The sequence below is a fragment of the Trypanosoma theileri genome (genome assembly GCF_002087225.1).
Source record: "Trypanosoma theileri isolate Edinburgh chromosome Unknown TM35_Tth_12_V1, whole genome shotgun sequence".
NCBI classification, from domain to species: Eukaryota; Euglenozoa; class Kinetoplastea; order Trypanosomatida; family Trypanosomatidae; genus Trypanosoma; species Trypanosoma theileri.
Genome location: NW_021639854.1, coordinates 234,154 through 256,274, shown reverse-complemented (window position 1 = coordinate 256,274; position 22,121 = coordinate 234,154). Strand labels below are relative to the sequence as shown.

At 38.8% G+C, this 22,121-nt stretch overlaps 12 protein-coding genes across 12 annotated transcripts; all 12 read right to left on the bottom strand.

Annotated features, from left to right (window-relative positions):
- Positions 1–1,053: 1,053 nt before the first annotated feature.
- Positions 1,054–2,496, bottom strand: TM35_000122180 (proteasome regulatory non-ATPase subunit 5; the record flags this gene model as incomplete). Its single annotated transcript, XM_029025193.1, has 1 exon — positions 1,054–2,496. One exon carries the CDS (start codon positions 2,494–2,496, stop codon positions 1,054–1,056), a length of 1,443 nt encoding a protein of 480 aa, XP_028883509.1.
- Positions 2,497–3,164: 668 nt separating this feature from the next.
- TM35_000122170 (uncharacterized protein) lies at positions 3,165–5,633 on the bottom strand (the record flags this gene model as incomplete). The annotated part of the gene is made up of 1 exon (XM_029025192.1): positions 3,165–5,633. One exon carries the CDS (start codon positions 5,631–5,633, stop codon positions 3,165–3,167), a length of 2,469 nt encoding a protein of 822 aa, XP_028883508.1.
- Positions 5,634–6,879: 1,246 nt separating this feature from the next.
- Positions 6,880–7,194, bottom strand: TM35_000122160 (ATPase subunit 9; the record flags this gene model as incomplete). The annotated part of the gene is made up of 1 exon (XM_029025191.1): positions 6,880–7,194. The coding sequence occupies one exon, from the start codon at positions 7,192–7,194 to the stop codon at positions 6,880–6,882; it is 315 nt and encodes a 104-aa protein (XP_028883507.1).
- Positions 7,195–7,919: 725 nt separating this feature from the next.
- On the bottom strand, positions 7,920–8,279 carry TM35_000122150 (uncharacterized protein; the record flags this gene model as incomplete). The annotated part of the gene is made up of 1 exon (XM_029025190.1): positions 7,920–8,279. One exon carries the CDS (start codon positions 8,277–8,279, stop codon positions 7,920–7,922), a length of 360 nt encoding a protein of 119 aa, XP_028883506.1.
- Positions 8,280–8,841: 562 nt separating this feature from the next.
- TM35_000122140 (ribosomal protein L36) lies at positions 8,842–9,189 on the bottom strand (the record flags this gene model as incomplete). The annotated part of the gene is made up of 1 exon (XM_029025189.1): positions 8,842–9,189. One exon carries the CDS (start codon positions 9,187–9,189, stop codon positions 8,842–8,844), a length of 348 nt encoding a protein of 115 aa, XP_028883505.1.
- Positions 9,190–9,663: 474 nt separating this feature from the next.
- TM35_000122130 (uncharacterized protein) lies at positions 9,664–10,779 on the bottom strand (the record flags this gene model as incomplete). The annotated part of the gene is made up of 1 exon (XM_029025188.1): positions 9,664–10,779. One exon carries the CDS (start codon positions 10,777–10,779, stop codon positions 9,664–9,666), a length of 1,116 nt encoding a protein of 371 aa, XP_028883504.1.
- A 791-nt stretch (positions 10,780–11,570) lies between these two features.
- Positions 11,571–12,014, bottom strand: TM35_000122120 (uncharacterized protein; the record flags this gene model as incomplete). The annotated part of the gene is made up of 1 exon (XM_029025187.1): positions 11,571–12,014. The coding sequence occupies one exon, from the start codon at positions 12,012–12,014 to the stop codon at positions 11,571–11,573; it is 444 nt and encodes a 147-aa protein (XP_028883503.1).
- A 2,068-nt stretch (positions 12,015–14,082) lies between these two features.
- TM35_000122110 (putative dual specificity protein phosphatase) lies at positions 14,083–15,756 on the bottom strand (the record flags this gene model as incomplete). Its single annotated transcript, XM_029025186.1, has 1 exon — positions 14,083–15,756. One exon carries the CDS (start codon positions 15,754–15,756, stop codon positions 14,083–14,085), a length of 1,674 nt encoding a protein of 557 aa, XP_028883502.1.
- An 824-nt stretch (positions 15,757–16,580) lies between these two features.
- Positions 16,581–18,464, bottom strand: TM35_000122100 (ribonuclease L inhibitor; the record flags this gene model as incomplete). The annotated part of the gene is made up of 1 exon (XM_029025185.1): positions 16,581–18,464. The coding sequence occupies one exon, from the start codon at positions 18,462–18,464 to the stop codon at positions 16,581–16,583; it is 1,884 nt and encodes a 627-aa protein (XP_028883501.1).
- A 243-nt stretch (positions 18,465–18,707) lies between these two features.
- Positions 18,708–19,880, bottom strand: TM35_000122090 (uncharacterized protein; the record flags this gene model as incomplete). The annotated part of the gene is made up of 1 exon (XM_029025184.1): positions 18,708–19,880. The coding sequence occupies one exon, from the start codon at positions 19,878–19,880 to the stop codon at positions 18,708–18,710; it is 1,173 nt and encodes a 390-aa protein (XP_028883500.1).
- Positions 19,881–20,226: 346 nt separating this feature from the next.
- On the bottom strand, positions 20,227–20,745 carry TM35_000122080 (ATP-binding protein cassette, sub-family E, member 1; the record flags this gene model as incomplete). The annotated part of the gene is made up of 1 exon (XM_029025183.1): positions 20,227–20,745. One exon carries the CDS (start codon positions 20,743–20,745, stop codon positions 20,227–20,229), a length of 519 nt encoding a protein of 172 aa, XP_028883499.1.
- A 215-nt stretch (positions 20,746–20,960) lies between these two features.
- Positions 20,961–21,857, bottom strand: TM35_000122070 (uncharacterized protein; the record flags this gene model as incomplete). Its single annotated transcript, XM_029025182.1, has 1 exon — positions 20,961–21,857. The coding sequence occupies one exon, from the start codon at positions 21,855–21,857 to the stop codon at positions 20,961–20,963; it is 897 nt and encodes a 298-aa protein (XP_028883498.1).
- Positions 21,858–22,121: the final 264 nt, after the last annotated feature.

Below are 22,121 nucleotides of genomic sequence, written 5' to 3'. Positions count from 1 at the left end.
TTTTTTTTATCCTCTCTTCGTTTCGTTGTGTTGCTTTTTTTTTTGTTGTTTGTTTGTTTAATTGGTATTAACCAAAAAAAAGGAAGAAAAGAAAAGAAAAGAAACACATATATGATGAAGATCAAGAGAATATCTAATAAAGAAGTACACACTACTGCAAACACCACTCTCTCACCAGAGAGAATGAGAGAGAGCGGGGAAAGACCAGAAAGAATGAAGCAGTGATAGAAATATAACGTACCAGATAAATAAATAAAAAGAGGGAAAGAAAGGGAGAAAAGTAAGAAAGTAAGATAGATAGATAGAAAGAGATCATAGTAGTGAAGTCTCTCTGTGTGAATGTGCTACATGCATTTTTTTTTTTTTTTTTACACATACGTACACAGATACACATCATGCGGAAACACATATGCTTTCAACACCCACATGCGTTGATACACAAACTGAGAAATAAAGAAAAGAAAAAACAGAGAGTCAAGAGGAAAATACCTCTTACTTCTCTGCATTTCTTTCTGTGTATGCAAAGAAAAAGAAAGAAAGAGAAAGAGAGAAAGAAAGAGAGAGATAAGGCGGAAAATAGCTCCTTTACCGTCCTCTCTCCTTTCAAAATACCAATATAGTTCCAATAGTAATAGCCATAGTAATAATAAGAATCATACAAGTGTAGTAGTGGTTTAGAATAGGAATTTCAACTACGATTTCCCCCACATACATATATATATATTCATCTTCCTTCGTTATTTGTTGCTGTTGCCATTTGTCCTTTCTTCCTGTTTAAATATTGCGGACCCTTAACAGTATTCACTCACACCTTTTTTTTTTTTTTTTTACAAAGGGAATTGACTCTCTCCCTCTTTCTTTCTCCTCACTTCTCGTTGTGTACCACCTTCCTTTGTCTGAATGCATGCATACATGTACATACCTACATTCCTATATATATATATATGTACGTTTGTTTGTGTGTGTGTATGTGTATGGGTGTGTACTGTACCTTCTTCTTGTTCTTGTTCTTCTTCTTTCCACTCTCTTTATGGTTCTCTCACACTTCCCTCTCTACGCCGCCTTTGTTTTCTGCGCACGTGAGAGGGCCACATTGTGCAACATGCGCTCCTTCACAATGAGATGAGACGCTTTATCCAACAATCCCACACTCCGTTCCACGGCGGCATTCCATCCATTGATCACCTCCGCCGCATTCTTTGCCGCCTCAAAGACCACAAGTCCATCCACGCGGTCCATCTTTGCATATAATGTCTTTGCCGCAACCATCATCATGAGAAACTCCTCTGTGTGTTCTGGTGTGAGTCCAACGAGTTGGGCAAGGCGTTGAAGTGGAAGACGTGTGTAGAAGCGGGCAATAACGAGCAGATCGTGTTCACTGCAGCGACTGCGCAGGAGTTCCTGTCGGTCTGGATGTGGGGCGAGTTCGGTGTGGGTGGCGCAGAGTTCCGCTACTGCCGTGGCCACGCGTTCTCGTATCAGTGCAATACTTGTAAACTCCTGCAGGAGAAAGTGCAATTGCGGTACCTCCTCTAATGCCTGTGGGAGTCTTGTAGTGATGCCGCGAATAGCAGCCGTGCGATCTGCAAACCGCGTGGCCGGTGAAAAGGCGGTACACTCAGCGAGATCCTCCAATGCGTTGGCCGGGGCGTGTTCGGCGATGAGATAGTGAACGGCCATACTGCTGAGAGCGGCGAGTTTCTTCTCTTCACTGGTCTCTGTGAGATACGTCTCATACCAGCAGCGGGCCACATTAAAGTAAGACCGGCGTTGGGCGTAATAACGCCGCATGAGATCAAAATAAGTGAGTTTGGCTTCGAGTGTCTCTGGACGGCCAAGAGCGCGGTAGTTAATACGACGAGAGACCAGCGGTGTGTGTTCATAGTCCTCCAGTTCAAGACAGAGGCGGATGTGTCGATTAAGTGCATCCAACTTCTCCACACGGGGCATATTGGTGATTGTCTCAATGTGTAATCCATCTAACAAATCACAGGCCGCACGTTTTTGACCTTCTGCTTCCATCAGTTTGGCTAAATCAATTGCAAAGCGTACATGTTCTAACTCCACGTGTATTTTGCTGTCGGTAACGTGAACAATACGCTCCAGTACTTCTCTGCGACGTTCCTGCGGTAGTGAACCATCCGAAAGTAACACCGCACACTCTGCAATCATGGCACTTTGTGCCTGCTTTGTCTGTCCACGCTTACGCATAAGCATTTCAAGCATATCCAACATCTTTGCACAATCTCCATGGACACGGTAAACACGAATTACCTCCACCACGAGACGTTTTGTAGAAATACCATCACCAGCAAGACGAGCGACTTTTTCAAGGGCTAGTAATTCTCCCACAATCTCATCCAAGCTTTTATTGGTTGCACGCAGTACAACGGGAATGGTATCAGCATTAATACGCTCAAGAAGGGCATTTGTTGCCTCACTGTGGTCCTCCTGCTGCTTGAAGCTAGCTCCCCTCCACTCATCTACATCAGTCATTTTGTTTTGTTTCTTTGCTTCTCTGTTTGGTTGTTGTTGTTGTTTTTTATTTTGAAAGGGACTACTCTCTTTTCACTTTCGTTTGTCTGCGTTCCTCTTTCTTTGTTTCCTGTGCTCCTTCTTGTCTTTGTTTGTTGTTGTTTGTTTCTTTGCCCTCGGCTTCTCTTTCACTTTTTTTCCTTCCTTTTTCGGTCGGTCTTCTTGCTTCTCTTTCAAATAAATGTAACTAAACAAATAGGAATTGCTTGCACCTACGATTATTTTTAAAGGAAGAAAAAAAAAAGAAACAAAAAGAAAAAAAGAAGAAAAATCAGCAATTATTAGTTTGAAAAACTCATAAAAAAACAAAAACAATAAGAAGAAGAAAGAAGAAAAAAAACGAACGCGTCACACTTCTTTATTACTAAGCAGACAAAATCTCTCGTTAATAGAATGTTTATAGTAGTAGCCAGTGCTTCTTTGTTTTTTTTTTTCCATATTTGTTTTTTTTGTTTTTTTTATTCTTTTTGCATTAAACGGGTAATAATGTAAAAGGATACACAGACCTTTTCTTTTTTTTTTTTTCTGTGTCTTTGCACAGTTATAAAATAGGCAGAGAACAAGAAGAGTTGCCTCTATCTCTCTCTCTTTTCCCTTTCCTTTCTTTCTTGTATATTTTCTCTCAATTACTAGGAAAGTTTGGAGGTGTGGAACAACACAGACTCATACTCTGTGAAGGCGCTGTCAGGATGTGCTCTTTGACCCAACATTACCCAATCCGGCAACAATGCAATATTTCCTTTCTTCCCATTATGTAAAGATGAATCTTCTTTTTCTCCTTCTTCCTGTTGTTCTTGTTGTTGTTGAAGTAATGGGGCAATAGTCTTTAAATGTTGAATGGCACCTGCCACTGCTGCAGCATGATCACTACTCTTTACACGGAGTTGTTGTGTCCATGCATTAGGAGCATATCGGACATGCAGAGCCCGCTCCACTCGCAGTTCATTAGGCAGATTATAGAAAGTTGTCCCCCCTTCTTCCTCTTCTTCTTCTTCTTTTTCTTCATTTCCATTCTCATCACTAGAACCATGGTTTCGCTTCTTTTCCACAGTTAAAACATGATTGGCCAAACGACTTCTCACAGCACTTTCAAGTAATAACTTACTGCGAGAAGTGGAGTTAACGATTAAGTGTCCTGCCGCACGTGAGGCTCGTAGTAACTCTACCACCACTTCTACATCTTCCTGTCGTAATTGTGCCCCAACCTGACGAGAGAGCGTAATGATTTGAAGTGCCATATCAGTAACAGCAGTAGCAGCTACTCCGTAGAATAGGGTTGCCGCGTTTTCTTCTTCTGTAGAACCACGAAGGGTAAGAGCCATTTTGGTAAATAAAAGACGGAGTCCATCTTGAGTAAAGAGACGTAATGATCGACGCATGTGTTGTGGATTCCACGCAATGGCAAAAGATGGAAGTCCTCCCACTGTAGAATTGTTAGATTGACCGTCCAGTAAAATCCGCAGTCCACGTGCTGCATTGTGCCATTGTTTTACTAAACGTGTATGCACAAATGGGGCTGTCTCAATTGCAAGTACTGTAATAGATACATCACGATTACCTTCTTCTGTTGGGACTGACTTCTCTGAGGCATCAGAAGAAGAAGAAAAAGAAGTCTTTGCTGCCAATGGATAGTGTAGTCGAACCTGTTCCCAGAGTCCACTTGATCCACGTTGATTTAACATTGCCAATTCCTGTTGATAATCTGCAGCGGCATCTTCACTGTCTTCCTCCTTATCGTCGTCTTCCACTTCTCTGTTATTTCCCCCTTTTCCACCCAATGTGGGAATACGGGTATGAAATGGTTCAGGAAGTGAATGCCATGTTGCGGATTGCAAAACTTCTCTTGTGTAGGGTCCCTCCTGCAGTGGCAACTCCGTGTACTCCAAGTGTGTCCACCATGAACCTTCTTTTTTATCATGTTTATTATTACTCTTGTTGCTATCTTTACTGGTGTGGCCTTCACCATAATGACGACGGTCAGTCACCACAATATGCATTTCCTTTTCTGGGTTGAACATTGTCATTACAGGCACACGGTGGGCAGTCATATGGATAGCATCAAAGGAAACACATGAGAAGGAGGTCTCAGATGGGGACTCTGGTGGTACCAGGCAAGTAAAGTGAAACCCAAATGTCTTGGTATCAGTATAGAGAAGTGTAACCAAAAGAATATGTGGTCCAGCAAACTCCACTCGCTCTATCGTTGTACCCTTTGGAATAGAAATGATATGTGGCTTACTTACAGTTTCTTTCTTTGCGGCTATAAGTCCCAACACATGACAGGCACGTCCACCAGGAGTAAACACGGCCACATATGTTAATTCTTCAGAACTATTCCCCACTGCACTTGAGACTGCCATTCTGAAGGAAACATTTTTGCGAGATTCCACTGTGGTATTGTTTAATGAGAGTAATGTCACCTCCGTTGATTTCACCTCCACCTCAGGAGTAATGGATACCGTAATGCGAACAAGGCGTCCTGTACCAGTAACCAGTAGGAATCTTGTTGCCGACAAAGCTTGTATACTGCATAGATCCTCACTTTCAAATCCAGTTACAACAAGACGAGCATCTGCGAGAAAAGAACGCCACTGTCGGTTTTCCCGCTTTGTGGTACGAGGAACATCTGCCTTTGTGGCGATGTAAAGTTCTTTTTTACTGTTTTTGCCATTTTTTCCTCCCTCTCCTCCCACAAGGAACGCAACTGTGTGTGCACTTAGGCAGCACACCTCACACACACGCTTTCCAGCCGTTATGGAGTCTGCGCGAACAGCCCACTGCAGTGCCCAAGTATCACAGCGAAAGAGACCCACTGCAAAGAACATTTCCTGCGAGGAAACAGACGAGGTATGATGATAAAAAGAAATAGCCACATGTTCTCCCGCTGCATGCATTTTCGCATCTGTGTGTTGCTGTTCAGAGTCGTTCCGTATTCTCTTGACTGTTGGGAACTGACTCCATGATGAGAGTGGTGCTGGTGATGGGGCTCCTGTTGGATGTACGGCTTCAATATTAGCTGCTGGTCGACCGCCGTACATATCAATAAAAGATCCACCGCAGGCAATACGCCCAGTCGCAGACAATTGCATAACGGACATATTTTATTTTCCTTCTTTCCTCTTTTGCTTTCTTCCCTTGTGTGTGTGTGTGTGTGTGTGTACGTTTATCTTTCTCTCTCTTCTAACCAGGAGGGAGAATTATGAATGGCGTACACTTCACCTCCTCTACCTTTACACATGAAGAGTTAAAAACAAAAAAAAAAAAAAATAGATATCAAAAGAGAAAGTGCAAGCCAAATACATCATAAGGTCATACAGATAATTATTCTTTTTTTCTTTTCTGCAATCACCCATGTTAAAAATACAGAAATAAAAAAGGAACACAAAACTTTTTTTTCTTTTTTTTTTTGCCTTCCTCACTTTCCTTCTGTCATTCCTAATTGTGAGCTAAAACACACATCCTAAAATAAATATATATAGGGAGAACAAAGTAATATAGAGAGAGAGTATGTATGTATGTATGTATGTTCGTATAAATGTATGTCTGTATATATGTGTTTGTATTTATGTGTGTGTCTAATATGTGTATCAGCAGAAATTTGGGTGGTTTCGGAAAAAACAAACGATGAGAAAATAAAAGATATACACAGAGCAGAAAAAAAAACACATGTTTTCTTTTCTTTCTTTCTTGTTGTTTTATTTTTCTTTTTTTTTCGCTCTCTGTGGATACCCTCCAGGTTTCACTAGAGCACTCAAAATTAGTCTCTTCGCCACTCCAATACCTTCTTCTTTTTTTTCTTTTTTATCATCTCACCAATTTCCCTTTGATCCTAAGACCATACCATTCTTATTTGTAGTTTTTCTTCGGTTTTATTGTTCTTCTTGGTATGTATGTCTCCATCCTTTCTTTCTTTTTTTTTTTCGTTCATCCATTTAATCTTCTCTTTTTCAATTCTTTGCAATGTTTGCTACCTTCATTCCCTTAAATTGATGTTTATCTGCCTACCCATCTCTATTTCGTTTCTTTTCTTTTTCCATACCACTCCGCCTCTTAAACACAAACACACATACAAAAACAAAAACAAAACAAACAAACAAATATACAGAGAAAATGTGTTGGCGCGAAAAATAGACAACTTATATTATTATATTGCGTTACTTGGTGTACGCCTAACTCCTACTCTCCTAAACTCCTATCCCTTCATCATCAATTTTTTTTTTTCGTTATATTTTTTTCTGTTTATTTTCTTTCCTTCCCTCTTCCATTCCTCTTAACAGTTCTCATACACACATCCATCCCTCTCCCTCTCACTCTCTCTCCCTCTTTCTCTCCCTAACTCATTCTCTAAGAGAAGAGCATCAGGAAGGCCAACATGAGGGCAAACAGACCAATAGCCTCTGTAAGCGCGAAACCAAGAATAGCGTAGTTAAACAGCATCTTTGTCAGGTTTGGCTGGCGGGCGCAGGCGACGAGGAGATTGCCAAAGATGGTTCCAATACCAAGACCCACACCGGCGAGGGCAATAGCCGCCAGTCCGGTGCCGACGTAGTGAAGTCCCTGAACAGAGATGGCTACAGTCGAGGCACGGCGCACCGCCAACGCAGACGGAGCGGCAGCCGCACGACGGGCCACAGGCTGAAGAACAATACGGCGCATCATCTTTTATTTTATTTTTATTTCTTGTTTGGTTTGGTTTGGTTTACGCTTCTTTATCGCTGCGTGTTTACTTGTAGCTCTTACCCTTTGCTGGTTTGCTATTGGTATTGTTCGTGTCAATGTTATTTTTTGTACAAATAGATGGAAAAAGAAGAAGAAAATAAAAAAAAAAAAATACGAGAAATAAAACAGAGGAAAAAAGAATAAAATGGTAGAATAATTTTTTTTTTTTTTAAAGGAAGAGAATACGAGTATACTCGAATTGTGGTTCATCAAGGTAGTAACCATAAAAAGGCACGAAAAAGTCATGAGATAAGTTTGAAGAGAGAAAGAAAGAAAAAAGAGAAAAAAAAGAAAAAGAAAAAGAAAAATAAATTTGCGAGAGTAGTGAAATATTCCACCAAATTATATCTCTCTATATAAACGCCTTTCACACACGCGTCCAAACAGAAAACAAAAAAAAAAAAAAAACGACACTAAAAAGGAAGGATACACTTATATATACAGAGACACATCACTTTGAACATACTCATATAGATGCACACATTCCTATATCCATGACTATCCCTTCCTCTCCAATGTAATGAATACAAAACCTGTCAAAACTCCTACTTTTTTTTCCTTTCCTTCTTTCTTTCTTTCTCTCTCTCTCTCTCTCTCTTTCCTTCCTTCTCATTCTTCTCTCTCTCTCTCTCTTCAATCACCTTGCTACACTCACACAACCTTATTCACTGAGCGCTCCCACTATCACCCTCACTCACGCCACCTGTATTTGCAGTGGTGCCTGTTGGTTGCTTCTTCACCACCTCCGCCGTCCACACCGTCTCGGCGGCGACATCGTGCCCTAACACATATCTCGTGTCCACATACGACTTCCCGAGACCGAAGCCGCTGCCGAATGCCGTGACGGCCATTCGTGTGCTGACGGAACGAAACACCACGAGTGAGAAGGCGGCACCGCAGAGAAAACCGAGACTTCCCAGTCGGAGGGTGTTGTCCATCACATATCGCCACTTCTCCGCTTCTGTGAGGGAGTCACGGGGGACAAGGACCTTCTCGCTAGCCAACGTAGAGAGACGTGTCGTCATTTAGAGTGTAGATGTATTCAAATACTATGTATATACGTATATATAAGTATATATATATATATTTTCTTATTTCTGTGTTTGTGCGGAAGTATTTCACCTGCACTATATTATTCCTTCAGCACTCCCCACCCTCCACAGACACTTCCTCTACTACAAATGTAGTACGCTATCACACACTCCCCTATCCATCACATTAAAAAGAAAAAAAGAGGGAAAGAAGAAGAAGAAGAAGAAAGAGAGAAAGAGAGGAGTCCGTGTAAATTAGGAAGAGAATAAAAGGACAGAGTAGTGTATTTCTGCAATAATCCCCAAAAAAAAAAAAAGAAAAAAGAGAAAAAAAAAATACAATTGAGTTGAACCAAGTGAATAAAGTGTACACAAGGCTCCACATATGAAAAACAAAAAAAAATGATATCTCAGTGAACGCGCACACTCATAGTCACACACACACAGACAGACAGACAATTAATAAAATAGAAAAATAGAAATAAGGCAAACTTAGAAAAGGGATTTCAAAATAAAAAAAGAAAATCCCATTCACTCAGCTTCCAATTATTATTCTCTACTTCTTCTTGGTCTGGTGGCGAAGGGCCTCCTCCATCTTGGCGCGTCTCTTCTTAGCGGCCTTGAAGTTACCAAGGCGCTTCTTACAGAACTTGAGCGCGCGCTTATCCTTACCAACACGCAGCAGCTCCTGAACGCGCCTTTCCATGGGGGACAGACCGACGAGATCAGTGATGATTGCCTTCACAGCGCGCAGCTTCTTGTGCGGGAGAGCGTAGCGGTCGTTGGAGGACGGGGCGCGGGCGCGGCGGGTGGTCTTGTGGCCCTTGTTGAAGCCAGCAATAATGCCCGTGCGTGGGGCGGGGGCCTGTGGTGCCTTTGAGGCCTCTTGTGTGGTGGCGGGCATGCTGTTCTTTCGGGGTGTGTGTGTGTGGGAGAGAGAGAGAGAGAGAGAATAAAGAGAGAGAGAGTATGGGGAAGTATAGGAAATAAGAGAGTGATGGGAGAGACAACTTTACAAGAGAAAAAATGAAGAAGAAAAATGAAAAAAGAAAAGAAAAGGGATAGGGTATTGTTTCTTTCTTCGCTTCTTTTTGTCTCTTTGTTTCTCTCTCTGTGTGTGAGTGAGTGTGAGCGGTTTCGCTTTTTTTTTTTGCTTTTTGCAGACCAAGAACAAACCACCAACACATACATAGAAACATTCAGAGCAACAGAAGAAAAGAGAAACAAAAGAAATGAAGAATGATAATTTAAAAAAGCAACACTAGAAGAAAAAAAGGAGTATTAAGAAAGATTTGGAGTGTATGGATAAATATATATATATATATATATATATATATATATATATATCATACCTCATGGCTTCCTAACTCCATATTAATTACGCTATTCCTTCACCAACTCGCTGTCGTTTTGCAGATTCCCTCGTCAGGAGTAATTCTAGCACCGGTACTCCTTTACTGTACTTTTCACGTAAGAGTCTATAAATATCCTCAACCACAGTACTCTTTGATGTATGCTCTCGCACGATTTGAACCCAACGTTTTCGCGGAACAGCCACACATCCCAACATGTCATCTTTATACTTCATACCCATGCCGAGATCCCAAACCTTACATCCCACAGATTGCATGGCAACTCCAGTAACCGCCAACTGCAAGGTTCCCGCACCATTCACACTATATGCCCCAGTTGCTGAGCAATAGATATCACCAACAAGAAAACCAATTTCTGCGGCAATAAGATCTCCTTCTTCAACATGTCCATTATCTATTCTAGAGTGTATCCAAGAAGATTTTCCTTCATCTTGATTCTCTGTATCGCTACAGTAGCGATGTCGACGAATAGCTACAACAACTATTTTAGTAGCGTAATCATCTGGATTAAGAAACATATGTGCAAAACATAAACGAAGTGCATGGCACAACCAATTTTCACCATGTTGTCTTCGAATAAGAGAAAAAGCAGGTGCTAAATCTTCTTTTCGGTTAATAAAAAGATCAAATGATATTGTACGGGTAGCTTCATTTCGACTACGTAAAAATTTTTTTGATACATGAAGTCTTGACAAGAGAAATTTTCCTTCATCTTCGTCACTACTCATAGGAAAACCTTTTACAGGTGGCTGAAGTTGTGTCAGACTTCGTAGTCCGTGTAATTTTGGGGCGAAGAAAAAGTAATTTTTAGTGAGTTTAATGGCCATTGGAAAAATACCCCGCCGGCATGAGGCATCAACCATACTGGGACAAAAGATAAGACAACATCCGTATTCACTTTCACGGTATGTAGATGAAAGACGTTCAGGAAGAGTATCAAGATCTGCAAAGTTCTGTACTAATGGGAATTGTTCCGAAAGAAAACGTAAACCCTCAGGTTTTATAGAAAGAACAGTGCGAACATTATCACGGCTAGCGGCATCGAGAACCTCTCTATCAATGTCCACTGCAGAAGTGTCACCTTCGTTCACTGTAACAAAATGCTTTGTTGTGTGTAACATCAAATGAAACTGCTCCAAGAAGAGACTGAGGGGGAAAAAAAGAAGAAGAAAAGGTATATATTATTACTATTATTACTGTTATCATTTATTTATTTATTATTATTATTATTATTATTATTATTATTATTAATTATTAAAACAAAATTATTAATTTTTTTTTTTTAAAAAAGACTACCATGTGTACATAGTACCTGGAAAATTTTTGCTTGAGCAATTTGAAAAGAGAATGAGAAGGGACTAAAACGAAAAGATCCTCTGGCGCAACATCAGTACTTTCAGGAACCTCCTCCATAGAGAGAAGATATCTTTTTACCTGTATAATACACGTTAACCTAAGTATTCTTTTATTTTCTTTCCCCTCCATTTTTATTCTCCTCTTCGTTGTTCCTGTTATTCTTGTTGGTCCCCCTGTTACCTCAGTCAAATCCTTTATACCAGCTCTAGATATCCCCACTGAGCTTCATGTATCAGGTAAATAAAATAAAATTAAAATAACCGTACGGTTTTCTTCTTCAATCGTTAAAGAATATATATATATATATATATATATATATATATATATATCGTGAGGAAACCTCCTCCTTCAAAAGAAAGAAAAATGAAAAATGAGAGTAAAAGATTTTAAAGAGGTTAAAAGTACAGTACGATAAGAAGAACAAATTCATTACTCCCACTCACAGTTTTGTTCCTTTAAATCTTTCCGTCCCTCCTTCCTTTTTTATGTTTTTTTTTTTTTTCTTCTTCTTCAATCATTCCTCCTTCCCAGGAGAAAAAAATATCGATAAAGCATATCAATGCACACCAAGACCCCACTGAAAGCTCAAGTCACGAAACACTACTTTCCCATCTCTTATCACTAACGATTCATGCACACGCTTTTGTGTAAATTTTGTTAACCAGTTTCCAATACCCGGGATAGATGACATTCCTCCGGAAATAAATTGCACATAACCCTCCCGTTTAAAAGTGTTACCTGTGATTGCAGTTGCTCGTGTTGTCCACATAAGACGTAATACTCTCTGTTCATTCTCATACACAGAGAGAGCAGCATGATGACCTCTCGCAACTCCCCAGAAACCAGCATAATGTATCTCATTATCCATAAGACTACGGAACTCCCCTACTTCTCTATCATCCTCAGCCTCAAAGAAAGACTTGGCAACAGCCATATTACCACGCAATGAACCAGTGGGATCATCCACGATAAGTTTCAATTTGCGGACACTATATGTCATAATGACCTCTCTAACTCTAGTACTTACACTTTTGAGCTATTGTTATATATATATATAAAGCTTTGACTTCTTTTTTTTTTTTCTTTACTTTTTCGTCTGCTTTATTTTTGTCGTTTGTCTGTTTTTTTTTTTTTTTTTTTTTTTTTTTTTTTATTATTTCTTCTTCTTTTAGTGTCAGGGTAACAGAGGAAGCGCAAAAGGAAGTGTGTGGGACAGTACCCACAAACACGACCTCCTCTGTTTTGAACACTACGATGTAACATAAAAAGAAAAAAAAGAAACAAAAACAGAAGGGTGCAGAAAGTTTGTATGAAGAATATCTAAAAGATAATATAGTCTCTAAAACACACAGACACACACATATACCAACATGAAGAACCAACCAACACACAAACAAACAAATAAATAAAACTGTGTATACACTATCACACACACATACAGAATTATCATTAACGTCAGAAACGTCATTTCATCCCATTATGATGTTTTGGGTAATTCATCCAAAGCAGCAGTCACAACAGCCTTCAGCTCTGCTGTCAATGGAATCGGCGTGAGTGGCTGCCATTCTAATTGCCCTGCTGGATCTTTAGGCACTCCTCGGCCTACTGTTGGGTCATCCTCAAAGATCTCTCCATCATCATCAAATACTACGTGCCCCTTTGGCATTTTTATATCCTTCATTAAGTTAGTGATGGGGGGTGTAAAAGAAAAAAAAAAAAAAGAGAAAGTGAAAAAGTAAAAAACAAAGAGATCCAGAAAAAGAGAAAAAGAGATCAAATAAAGTTGGGGAGGGGGTGGAGGGGGATGGTAAAAGAGCGAAAAAAAAAAAGAAAGAAAAATAATGAGATGACATCGTTGTCTATCAGAGAATGCATTTTGACGTAAAGTCTCGTATGAAATGTGTAAACACAATATCACTCGTGTTCACACACACACACACAGAAAGAAAAAGAGAGAGATAGAGATAGAGAGATAGAGGGGAAGAGATAGAAAGAAAAATGTGACACAGAGCACACCAACCAGAGACGCTGCAAAGAAAAAAAAAAAAAAAAGAATTACGCCCAGGTGTAATAACTTCTGTGTACAATGCGTTCGGTTGGTATTTACCTCTTATTTCCATTTAGTCTTCCTCATTTCAATTGGCAACAGTTGTCCCAGAGGAAAAGAAAACACACACACACACACACCAGTTTCCTCGAACCACCAAAAAGTTAAAAAAAAAAAACTGTTTATAACCGTGAGAGAAAAAAAAAAGATGACCTTATCATCTTAATTCCCTCTCCCACCCCTCTCTTTAAGAGGAACTTAACTCCCTAACGCATCTCTCTTTCACACCACTTTCTTTCTTTTTCTAAACTTATTTTTTCGTCTCATCTATCATCCCTCTACATTTTAACAGCTACGGTTTCAAAAAAAAAAAAAAAACAGCGGTAATTTCATATACCGTCACCTTCGTTACCTATACACTTTCACTTGGTGAAAGAAGGTTGGCTTCCTAACAGCCCGCATTTATATCATTTGCTGTTCGGAGAACAGATATCGCTGTCAACCTATACTTCCCAACCCTTCGTTTTGTTTTGTTTTGTTTTCATTCCACCTTTCCACCTTCTCCCATTTACAAACGGTTTCAAATCCTTTTTATTCTCATAAAAAGATTTTGTTGGCGTTGCGCTGCTTCTAATCTCTCTCCCTCTTTCTCTCTCTTGGTTCTTCTTTTCCCTACCTCAAGAGATAGGTCACCAATGATATCCAGTAGGGAAATAAATCAGCAGGTATCCAATATACTATGGCAGAAGAAAGAAAAGATTCATGAAATTATAATGAAGAAAAAAAACCGTAAAGAACAAAAAAAAAGAAGATAGTCATAATTTCATGTAACGCAAAAAAAAAAATTTCTTCTTTCTTGTTCTTTTTGTAATTCTCTTCATACTTTCTTCCTCATCCTACTCCTCATCATACACAAAAGGGGAGAAAAAAAAAAAAAAAAACTCCTTTCCACTCTCACCTCTCATCAGAGAGTGAAACAACAGAGTTGTTTTTGCCCTTATAAAGAAAAATAAATAAATATCTACACGCGTCTGCTAGATGTTATAATTGTTGGTGGTTGACGACGTAGTACCCCATTACTTCCTCCTTTTTTATCAATTCCTCCTCCATTGGTACTTCGGCCATTACACGATTCATAAACACTGCTACTAACTTGAGGGGATCGTCCTGATGATGACAATGGTTGGCCTACTGGAGAGCTGGGACGCGAACTTCGTGGACTTCCGCGTATTGAAGAACGCTGTACTACGGATGGTGATGCTCCCGACTTGTTAGATTCCCATGCTGGTAAAACACTACTGCTTAATTGAGATCGATGAGGAGCAATATTCCTGTAGCTCGAAATACGACTTGAAGAACTAGGAGAAGTAGATATCTGATTTCCGATTGTATTTGGACTACTAGTACGAATAACTGAACTTCGGGAATTCCTCGAAGGTCCTGGATTAGATGGAACTCTTGTTCTTACCGTACCTGTTTCTGCCATAGAAGCAGAAGCTGGCCGTTTTGGAACACTGGATGGTTTCTTATCATGCGTGGGAGCAGGAAGAGGAGAACCTTTACGGTACTTATGACTGGATGTAAGTGCTGCAAATGGGGATCTTCCAGGGGCGTGAACCGTGTTAGGTGGCGCGAGATGACGATGATATTCAGCTCCAGCATGACTTCCACCATCTAAGGTGGAGTGTCCACTTGCTGTTCTTGCTGCTTGTGAAGAAGTTACCCCATCTGTTATGGAAGCACTGCGTCCTCCTTTTGTATCGGATCGAATGGTAAGTTCTTGTCGTCCTCGTGGATTTGTACGTGGATCAGATTCTGGACGACGTCCACATGGTGTAACACTTCGACTCATAATACCATTCCGACGTCGTCTAGCGCGTAAAGCCATAGAACCATGATAACCGAGAAAATGATTATTTGCATCTAATTGATGCAATGGTTGTACAAAAATAACAGGTGCTTCAGTTTCAGAATGCACATGTGTTCCTTGTTTTGTGTCTATGAATACAATTCGCTTGTTTTTCTTACTTTGTGTTGTAATACGAGAAGATTCAATAGGTTTCACTGGTTGTCCCACGTCAACTTTACCTGTACATAACTTGTATAATTCATTCTGGCGTTGTACATCAAAGGTAAGGCCGTTAAGCAATGTATTGCGAAGTACCCATTGATCATTATCAAGACCAAACTGTGAATCATCCACATCGACATCAAAAACATCATGGTCTACAGCGTTACGCTTTGCAAACATACGTAGTTGTCGTAAGAAATGTGGTTTAATTGACATATCCTTATGCGCCATTTCAAGGAAAGAAAGAGCACTGTCAAGTTTCCAACCATATTTTACGATAAAGTATGCCGCTATAAGCGCTGGACTACGTGACAAACCATTTTGACTATGTACTAGCACACAATCTCCAGTTGACAAAGCTTCATCAATAAACTTTACCGTTCGTTTAATATTTTCATCAGCGCTATCAAACATCACGGCGGTACAGACTGTTCCTTTGGTATCCTTCCAGGGAAAAGAAAGGTATTTTACTCCATCACCTTCAAAAAGATCTGGAAGTTCACCTCCAGCACAGTTAATAATATGGGTGATTTTGTTTAGCGCAATGAACTCACGGTCTTGTGAAGCAGTCACATTTCCCACGAAAATTCCATCCTTCACACGAACAGCGATAAGCTCTTGCATCGTAAAACCAGAGAAAATACTCTACAAATAAGGCGCTGCTGTTCCTTACAATTTAAAAAACACCGGGTTAGCGCACTACCACTAACAGACACACACACGAGGAGAGAGAGAGAGAAACACGTGCGTAAGCACACACACACAGGGAACGGAACGGACCGGACCGGAGAAGTAAACTAAAAAAGAAAAAAAAAAAGCACGAAGAAATCCAAAGATCCCACTTCTTCCTTTTACCTTTTTTTTTTTAAGAAACTTATTGGTCTTTGGTTATTATACTCTCCACTTGTGCTTGTCAGTTCTTTTTTTTTTTTTTTTCCTTCCCCTTTTTCTTCTACCAGATCGGGAAAGAGAAATTTACTAGCTCCTGTGGAAGCAGCGGCGAGCACGATCAATATTATTCTATAGAAAAAGGAAATGAAAATGATAACACGGAGAAAAGAAAAAAAAAAAAAAACACAATAAAAAGAAAAAAAAAAAGACAAAAGACAAAAGACAGAAGACAAACAACCATCAATTTGTTAAACAAGTAGAATTACCTACTTTTTTCTCATTGTGATACTATCTTCTGCTATTTAATCCCATTAAGTTGACTTAAGTTTGTGTACGTATTAGTAGAGTAATGGGTACAAGTGCATCCATATTTCTTTTGCGATCCAAGTATAAATTTCTTTTTTTTTTTTCGTTTCTTCTTCCTTTGTTCATCGCTCTCATGCTCTTCTTCTCACTTTTCTATCTTCTTTTTTCTGCTAAAACGAATTTAAAAAGAAAAAAAAAAAACAAGCGCAGCATGTATGGTTACTCTCCTCCCCATTAATCCTTCGACGTTATCACTTCTTCTTTTTATTCTTTTTCTTTTTGTCTTCTTCATCCTCTTCCTCATCATCGTTATTATCTTCAATCATGTAAAAATAGTTTCCACCCTGCTTCTGTTCGCGGTCCTTCACAGAATCCAGCTTATTGATGCGTGGACGGAAGTTTGTGGGATCATGACGGAAGGTAATGTTCAGACTCTTCAAAAATTTATTCATTCCCTCTAAAAGACCACACGGTGTGTTAGCCCTGCAATCCACTGCGGGAGTACCATCATAGACAATAACACGATCCGCCAAGTATGTTGCCATAATAAAATCGTGCTCCACAATAAAGGCAGTACGTTTAGTGTGCATGATAAATCGTTTGATAACACGAGCGGCAATAATACGTTGATCAGAATCCAGATAAGCACTCGGTTCATCGATCAGATAGATATTTGCAGGTGTTCCAAGCGCAATACACAAACCAACACGTTGTAATTGACCTCCTGAAAGATTTTGCACCTCCTGGTCAAGAAGTTCTTCAATTGTTAAAGGTTTTAGCACATCAGTTTGAAACTGAGGATGAGAGAAAGCATCATAAATTTTAGATTGAAGTAAATCTTTTACAGTTCCTTGAAATTTTGGTGCAATTTTTTGTGGCTTATAACTGATAGAAAGTTCAGGTACTTCAGCACCATTATCTGGTTTTTGTTGACCTGCCAACATACGAATAAAAGTAGTTTTACCACAACCATTTTCACCGAGTAATACAATAATCTCAGAATCAGAAAATGAACCTGGTTCTACTGTAAGAGTAAATCCACCCAAGTTTTTGGTCATCTTAGGATAAGAATTTTCAGTAGTATGTTTAGTAACTTCATCAAAATCCTTAGCAATACGAAAGGTCAAACCTTCTTCACGGAAACGTAAGTTCTCGGTTGGAACGAAACCATCTAAAAAGATGTTTATACCCTCTCGAACACCGTAAGGCATTGTAACAACACCATAAACACCAGGAACACCATACAATACACATACAAAATCTGACATATAATCAAGAGCGGAAAGATCATGCTCCACAACAACCACATAATTATCTTCTTTTAATAAGGAACGAATAACTTGAGCAGCTGTAAGGCGTTGACGTACATCTAAATAACTAGAAGGTTCATCAAACATATAAACAGTGGCTTCCTGAACACATAAAGCTGCAATTGCAAAACGTTGTAATTCACCACCAGATAATTTATCAAGCTCACGATCAGCAACATTCCCCAAATCAAGAACCTTCATAAAATGTTCTTTCATTTCACGTTCATCCGCTTTAGCAAGGAGTTCACCAACAACTCCTTTGGTTGCTTTAGGAATCTGATCCACATATTGAGGTTTTAAAAGAACACGTACCTTTTCCTCCAGCATCCGTTGAAAGTACGCCTGATGCTCAGAACCACGGAAGTAACGTAATATTTCTTCCCAACTTGGCGGGTTGCGATAACGCCCAAGATTTGGCTTAATCTTTCCTTTTAAAATAGATAAGGCTGTCGATTTTCCTGTACCATTAGCTCCAACAAGACCCAAAACTTGACCCGGACGTGGAAGAGGTAAACGATGAAGTTTAAAGCTGTTAGGTCCATAACGATGAACAGTCTCCTTCTCAAGATTTGATGGTAAATTTATAATATGAATAGCATTGAATGGACATTTCTTCACACATAAACCACAACCAATACAAAGTTCCTCGGAGAGTGTCGGAGATTTAGAGGTTTTTTTCACTTCAACGCATAGTTTTCCTTGAAGATTGACTGGACAACACCTACTGCACTCCAAAGCACACTTATTCGGTTTACATCTGTCAACATTGACAACAGCAATACGAGTCAATTTTGACTTCTCCTCCTGTAGATTTTTGGAGTGCATTATTAACACTACCACACCTAAAAAAAAAAAAAGAGTATGAAAAAAAAAGGAGAAATTAAATGTACTTTTCTTGAGTTTCTAGACCATAGTAAAGTAAATCATTACCAACGCCACAAATGTGTTAAAACAATTCTTTAATATTAACGACAATAATAATAAATAATAATACTCTTGCTAAGATTAACTTGCCGAGATATATGTTATTTCTGCTGGTATGTTTTATTTTTTTAAAAGATGTCTAACCTATTTTTCGTTAGTTTCATCAACCATGAGGGTTTCAACAGTTGTTTCCGATGTTGATCCCCACTGAGCATCACGTCTTTGTTGATTAAACAAATGCCAACTAACGAAAACAATCGTTGATACAAGTAAAAGAAAAAAACAACCCATTGTATAATACCAAGAAGCTGCTGCCCCATATACATTCCATGAAGGAATCAACAATAAAAGAAATGTATTGATTGGTTGTGTCAACTGACTGGTTACAGCTGCTACTATAGGTGAATAACTATTCATGTACGCAAATACCAGATGACGAATCCAAAATCCTAATACGTAAACTAACATATAACCAGCATTATTAGGACATGTACCAATGCATCTGACGCTAGAAAGTAGCATATCCCATGACTCTTGTATAGAATCACATTTCCCGAAAAAAGGCAAGGAATCCAAAGGAAAGTACATTATAGTTAAGAAAAGCTGTACAATAGTTTCTACTGTTAACATTACAATTTTCGCGGTAAATGGGGAACAACATTCTGAAAATTTATGTAAGAAACGACCTTGTAAAACGTTATAAAGAGGAAATAAAGCTGTTGCACAGAGAAATATTACTATCCATGGAGGACTAAAGTAAGTATTTTTATTATGATTTTTAGCCTGAGGAATCATTGCAAGTGCTACTCCCCCAGCTGTACAGGCAATGACTACAAGTAACAATGGTGAAAATGATGGTTGACTTTCTGGGTACAAAAAAGATGCAAGTAAATACGTCCAAATAGGGCCTGTTGATATAAGTGCAGATTGTAGTAACACTGGAACATGTACAGCAGCATACATACCAAAAAGTCCTGTTAATGAATCAAAAAGACCTATTAAAAATAATAACATAACACCCTCATGACATACCCAAAAGAAGAAATTCTCAGGTCGTCCATGATATCGTTGAACCAAACGGTGAACAAAACCGGAAAGAAAAAATAAGAGAGCCCAACCTAGAGAAGGAATAAGAATACTAGTGTAGCTTCGTTTGAGTCCTTTCTCAAATGACCACAGCCAAAAATTCATTCCGAAAAACATCATTGCTGATGATACATAAAGTAGAACTACGAGAACTGTGGCAGTTCCAATCTCCTGCTTCGTCATACTCAAATTATTAACCTTTCTTCTAACCCATCCTATAACTTGTGCCATTATTGCCTCTTTTTTTTTTTGTTGTTTGATGTACCTAAAAACAATAAAATGTGAAAAAAGAAAGAATTAGAACTATACAATCAAAACAAACCAAAACCATATTTCTAGATGATAATCTCGTAACAATTATTATCTCTGAAAAGAGTAAATTCAATAGAGTTGTCGTACATATTTATTTTTTTTTTTTTAAAAACTTGCAAGTTGATAAATGGAAAAAAACACTTTTGAAAACACACATAAGTGAAGATATAGGAAACTCATAAGGATATAGAGCGAGAGAAAACCAAAGGCAAAAAAGAACAAAAGAGAAAAAAAAAACAATAATCTTGTTTACATATATTTCTCTTTAAAGACTACGAGAAAACATACCTGAAGAATTACACTTAACTATTTTGGATATAAACTTATGGTAGCTTACATTACCCTTGCGCAAGCAACCAAATCGTTGTAAATGTAACATAAGTTCCTTTCCCTCTGCTTGTGAAAGGGGTTCACCTTCTTCCAACATAATTTGTAGAAAACGGTTCAATTCAATATGTCCAGTACGATTAGGGTCATACATTGCAAAGACATCTGCCATTTGATCGACACCATAATTATCATTATGAGGCAATACTGTAGGTATTGTAGATATAATAAGAAAAAACTGAGGAAAATTTATTGTATCTCTATTCTCCAGTTTCGCTTCTGACACAACACGAAGATATAACTCCTCAGTTAAACCTGGTGTAAGCTTAAGCATCAACTCTTTAACACGGGGCATTTCAATGTAACCCTCACCAGCACGATCAAATAAGCAAAAGGCCTCTTGAATTTCAGCAACCTCATCGTGCGTTAAAATTCGTGGTGCTCGTTTTGATTCCATTTTGGTTTTGATAAGACTTTCTTTTACCACTGTACTTAATCAAAATCAAGGAGGAAAAAAAAAAAAGAAAGGTTAATCTCTTTTTCATATCATTTTTTCCTTCTTTTTTTTTCATTATAACTCAGTAAATTAAAAACCAATTGGCAAACCCTGAAAAAAGAGAGAAAAACAAGAGAAAAAAAAACATAAAATACCATCACCATTTTTATCATAATCTACTGGAAAGGAACAGAACTATGACGTTCGCTTGGAGTTGCATCAAGGGCATTTTGAATAGTTGTGGGTTCAGTACCATATACTACTGTAGGTTGCGGAGGTAGAAGTGTAGGTTGTACATATCCGGGAACCAAAGTATTTGTTTCCATTCTTTTCACTCTTGCTAAAGCTCCCAAACTAATCAGGAACTCATCAATTCGTTGGGCAGGGTTACCATCTTTTTTTCTAAGAGCATTTTGAACACCACGAGCCAAAATCATCAAAGTTTGAGAATTACCGCTTGAAAGAATGGTAGTCAAAGTTTCAACAGCGTCATCATAGCTGTAAACAATACCTTGTCCAAATTCCGGATGTCGAAATCTTAACCACTGAAAAAAATCTGTAAAAGGATTTGCCTGACGAACATTATGATAAGATTTTCTAATTTCTTCACGAGCTGTTACGTCAAATTGAATTGAAAACAGTAAATATTTTGCTTGTACATCTAGACTTGCAGTCCATAAAGGTATGCTAACATCATCCATATCACCTCCTGAAAAACGTCGTAACATAAACTTTGATGTCACATAAACCAGTGCACAACCAGTAAAAAGCATAAGCCAGTCTACGCCTTGTCTGCCGGTTGAACCAGCTCCTCCAATTGGTAAACCACCATTAGCTGCATAATAAGCTTGAGAAGCAGCAGAAGCTGTTGCACCCTCCTCTGAAGCGAAGTGACCATAACGAAAATTAACCATCTCTGGTATTTTCATTCCACGATATCTTTGAAGTACCTTTTCTCGCAATTCTTTCTCCCTTTCCCGTTCCAATGGGTCTTCAGGGATTAAAAAACGTCTAGCGTTAACAAGAAATGGAGCATTAAATGCACATGAAGTCGATGATATTCTACGAAACATTATTTCCTCGTTCTTGTATTTTATTTTATTTTTCTTTTTCTCCTTTTCTTTTTCGTGCTTTGTTCCACAGTACAACCTTGAAGACGAAAAAAACAGCATAACATAATAAAAAAAAATAAGAAAAAAAAAATAGATAACGAGACGCATGAAGTAAAAAAAAAAAAACACAACGCACAATAGCAAGCCCCAACAGGGCCACAGCGACCCAAACGGCAATCGCGACACCGACCCCTCAAGAATGAAAAAAAGAAAAAAAAACCACCC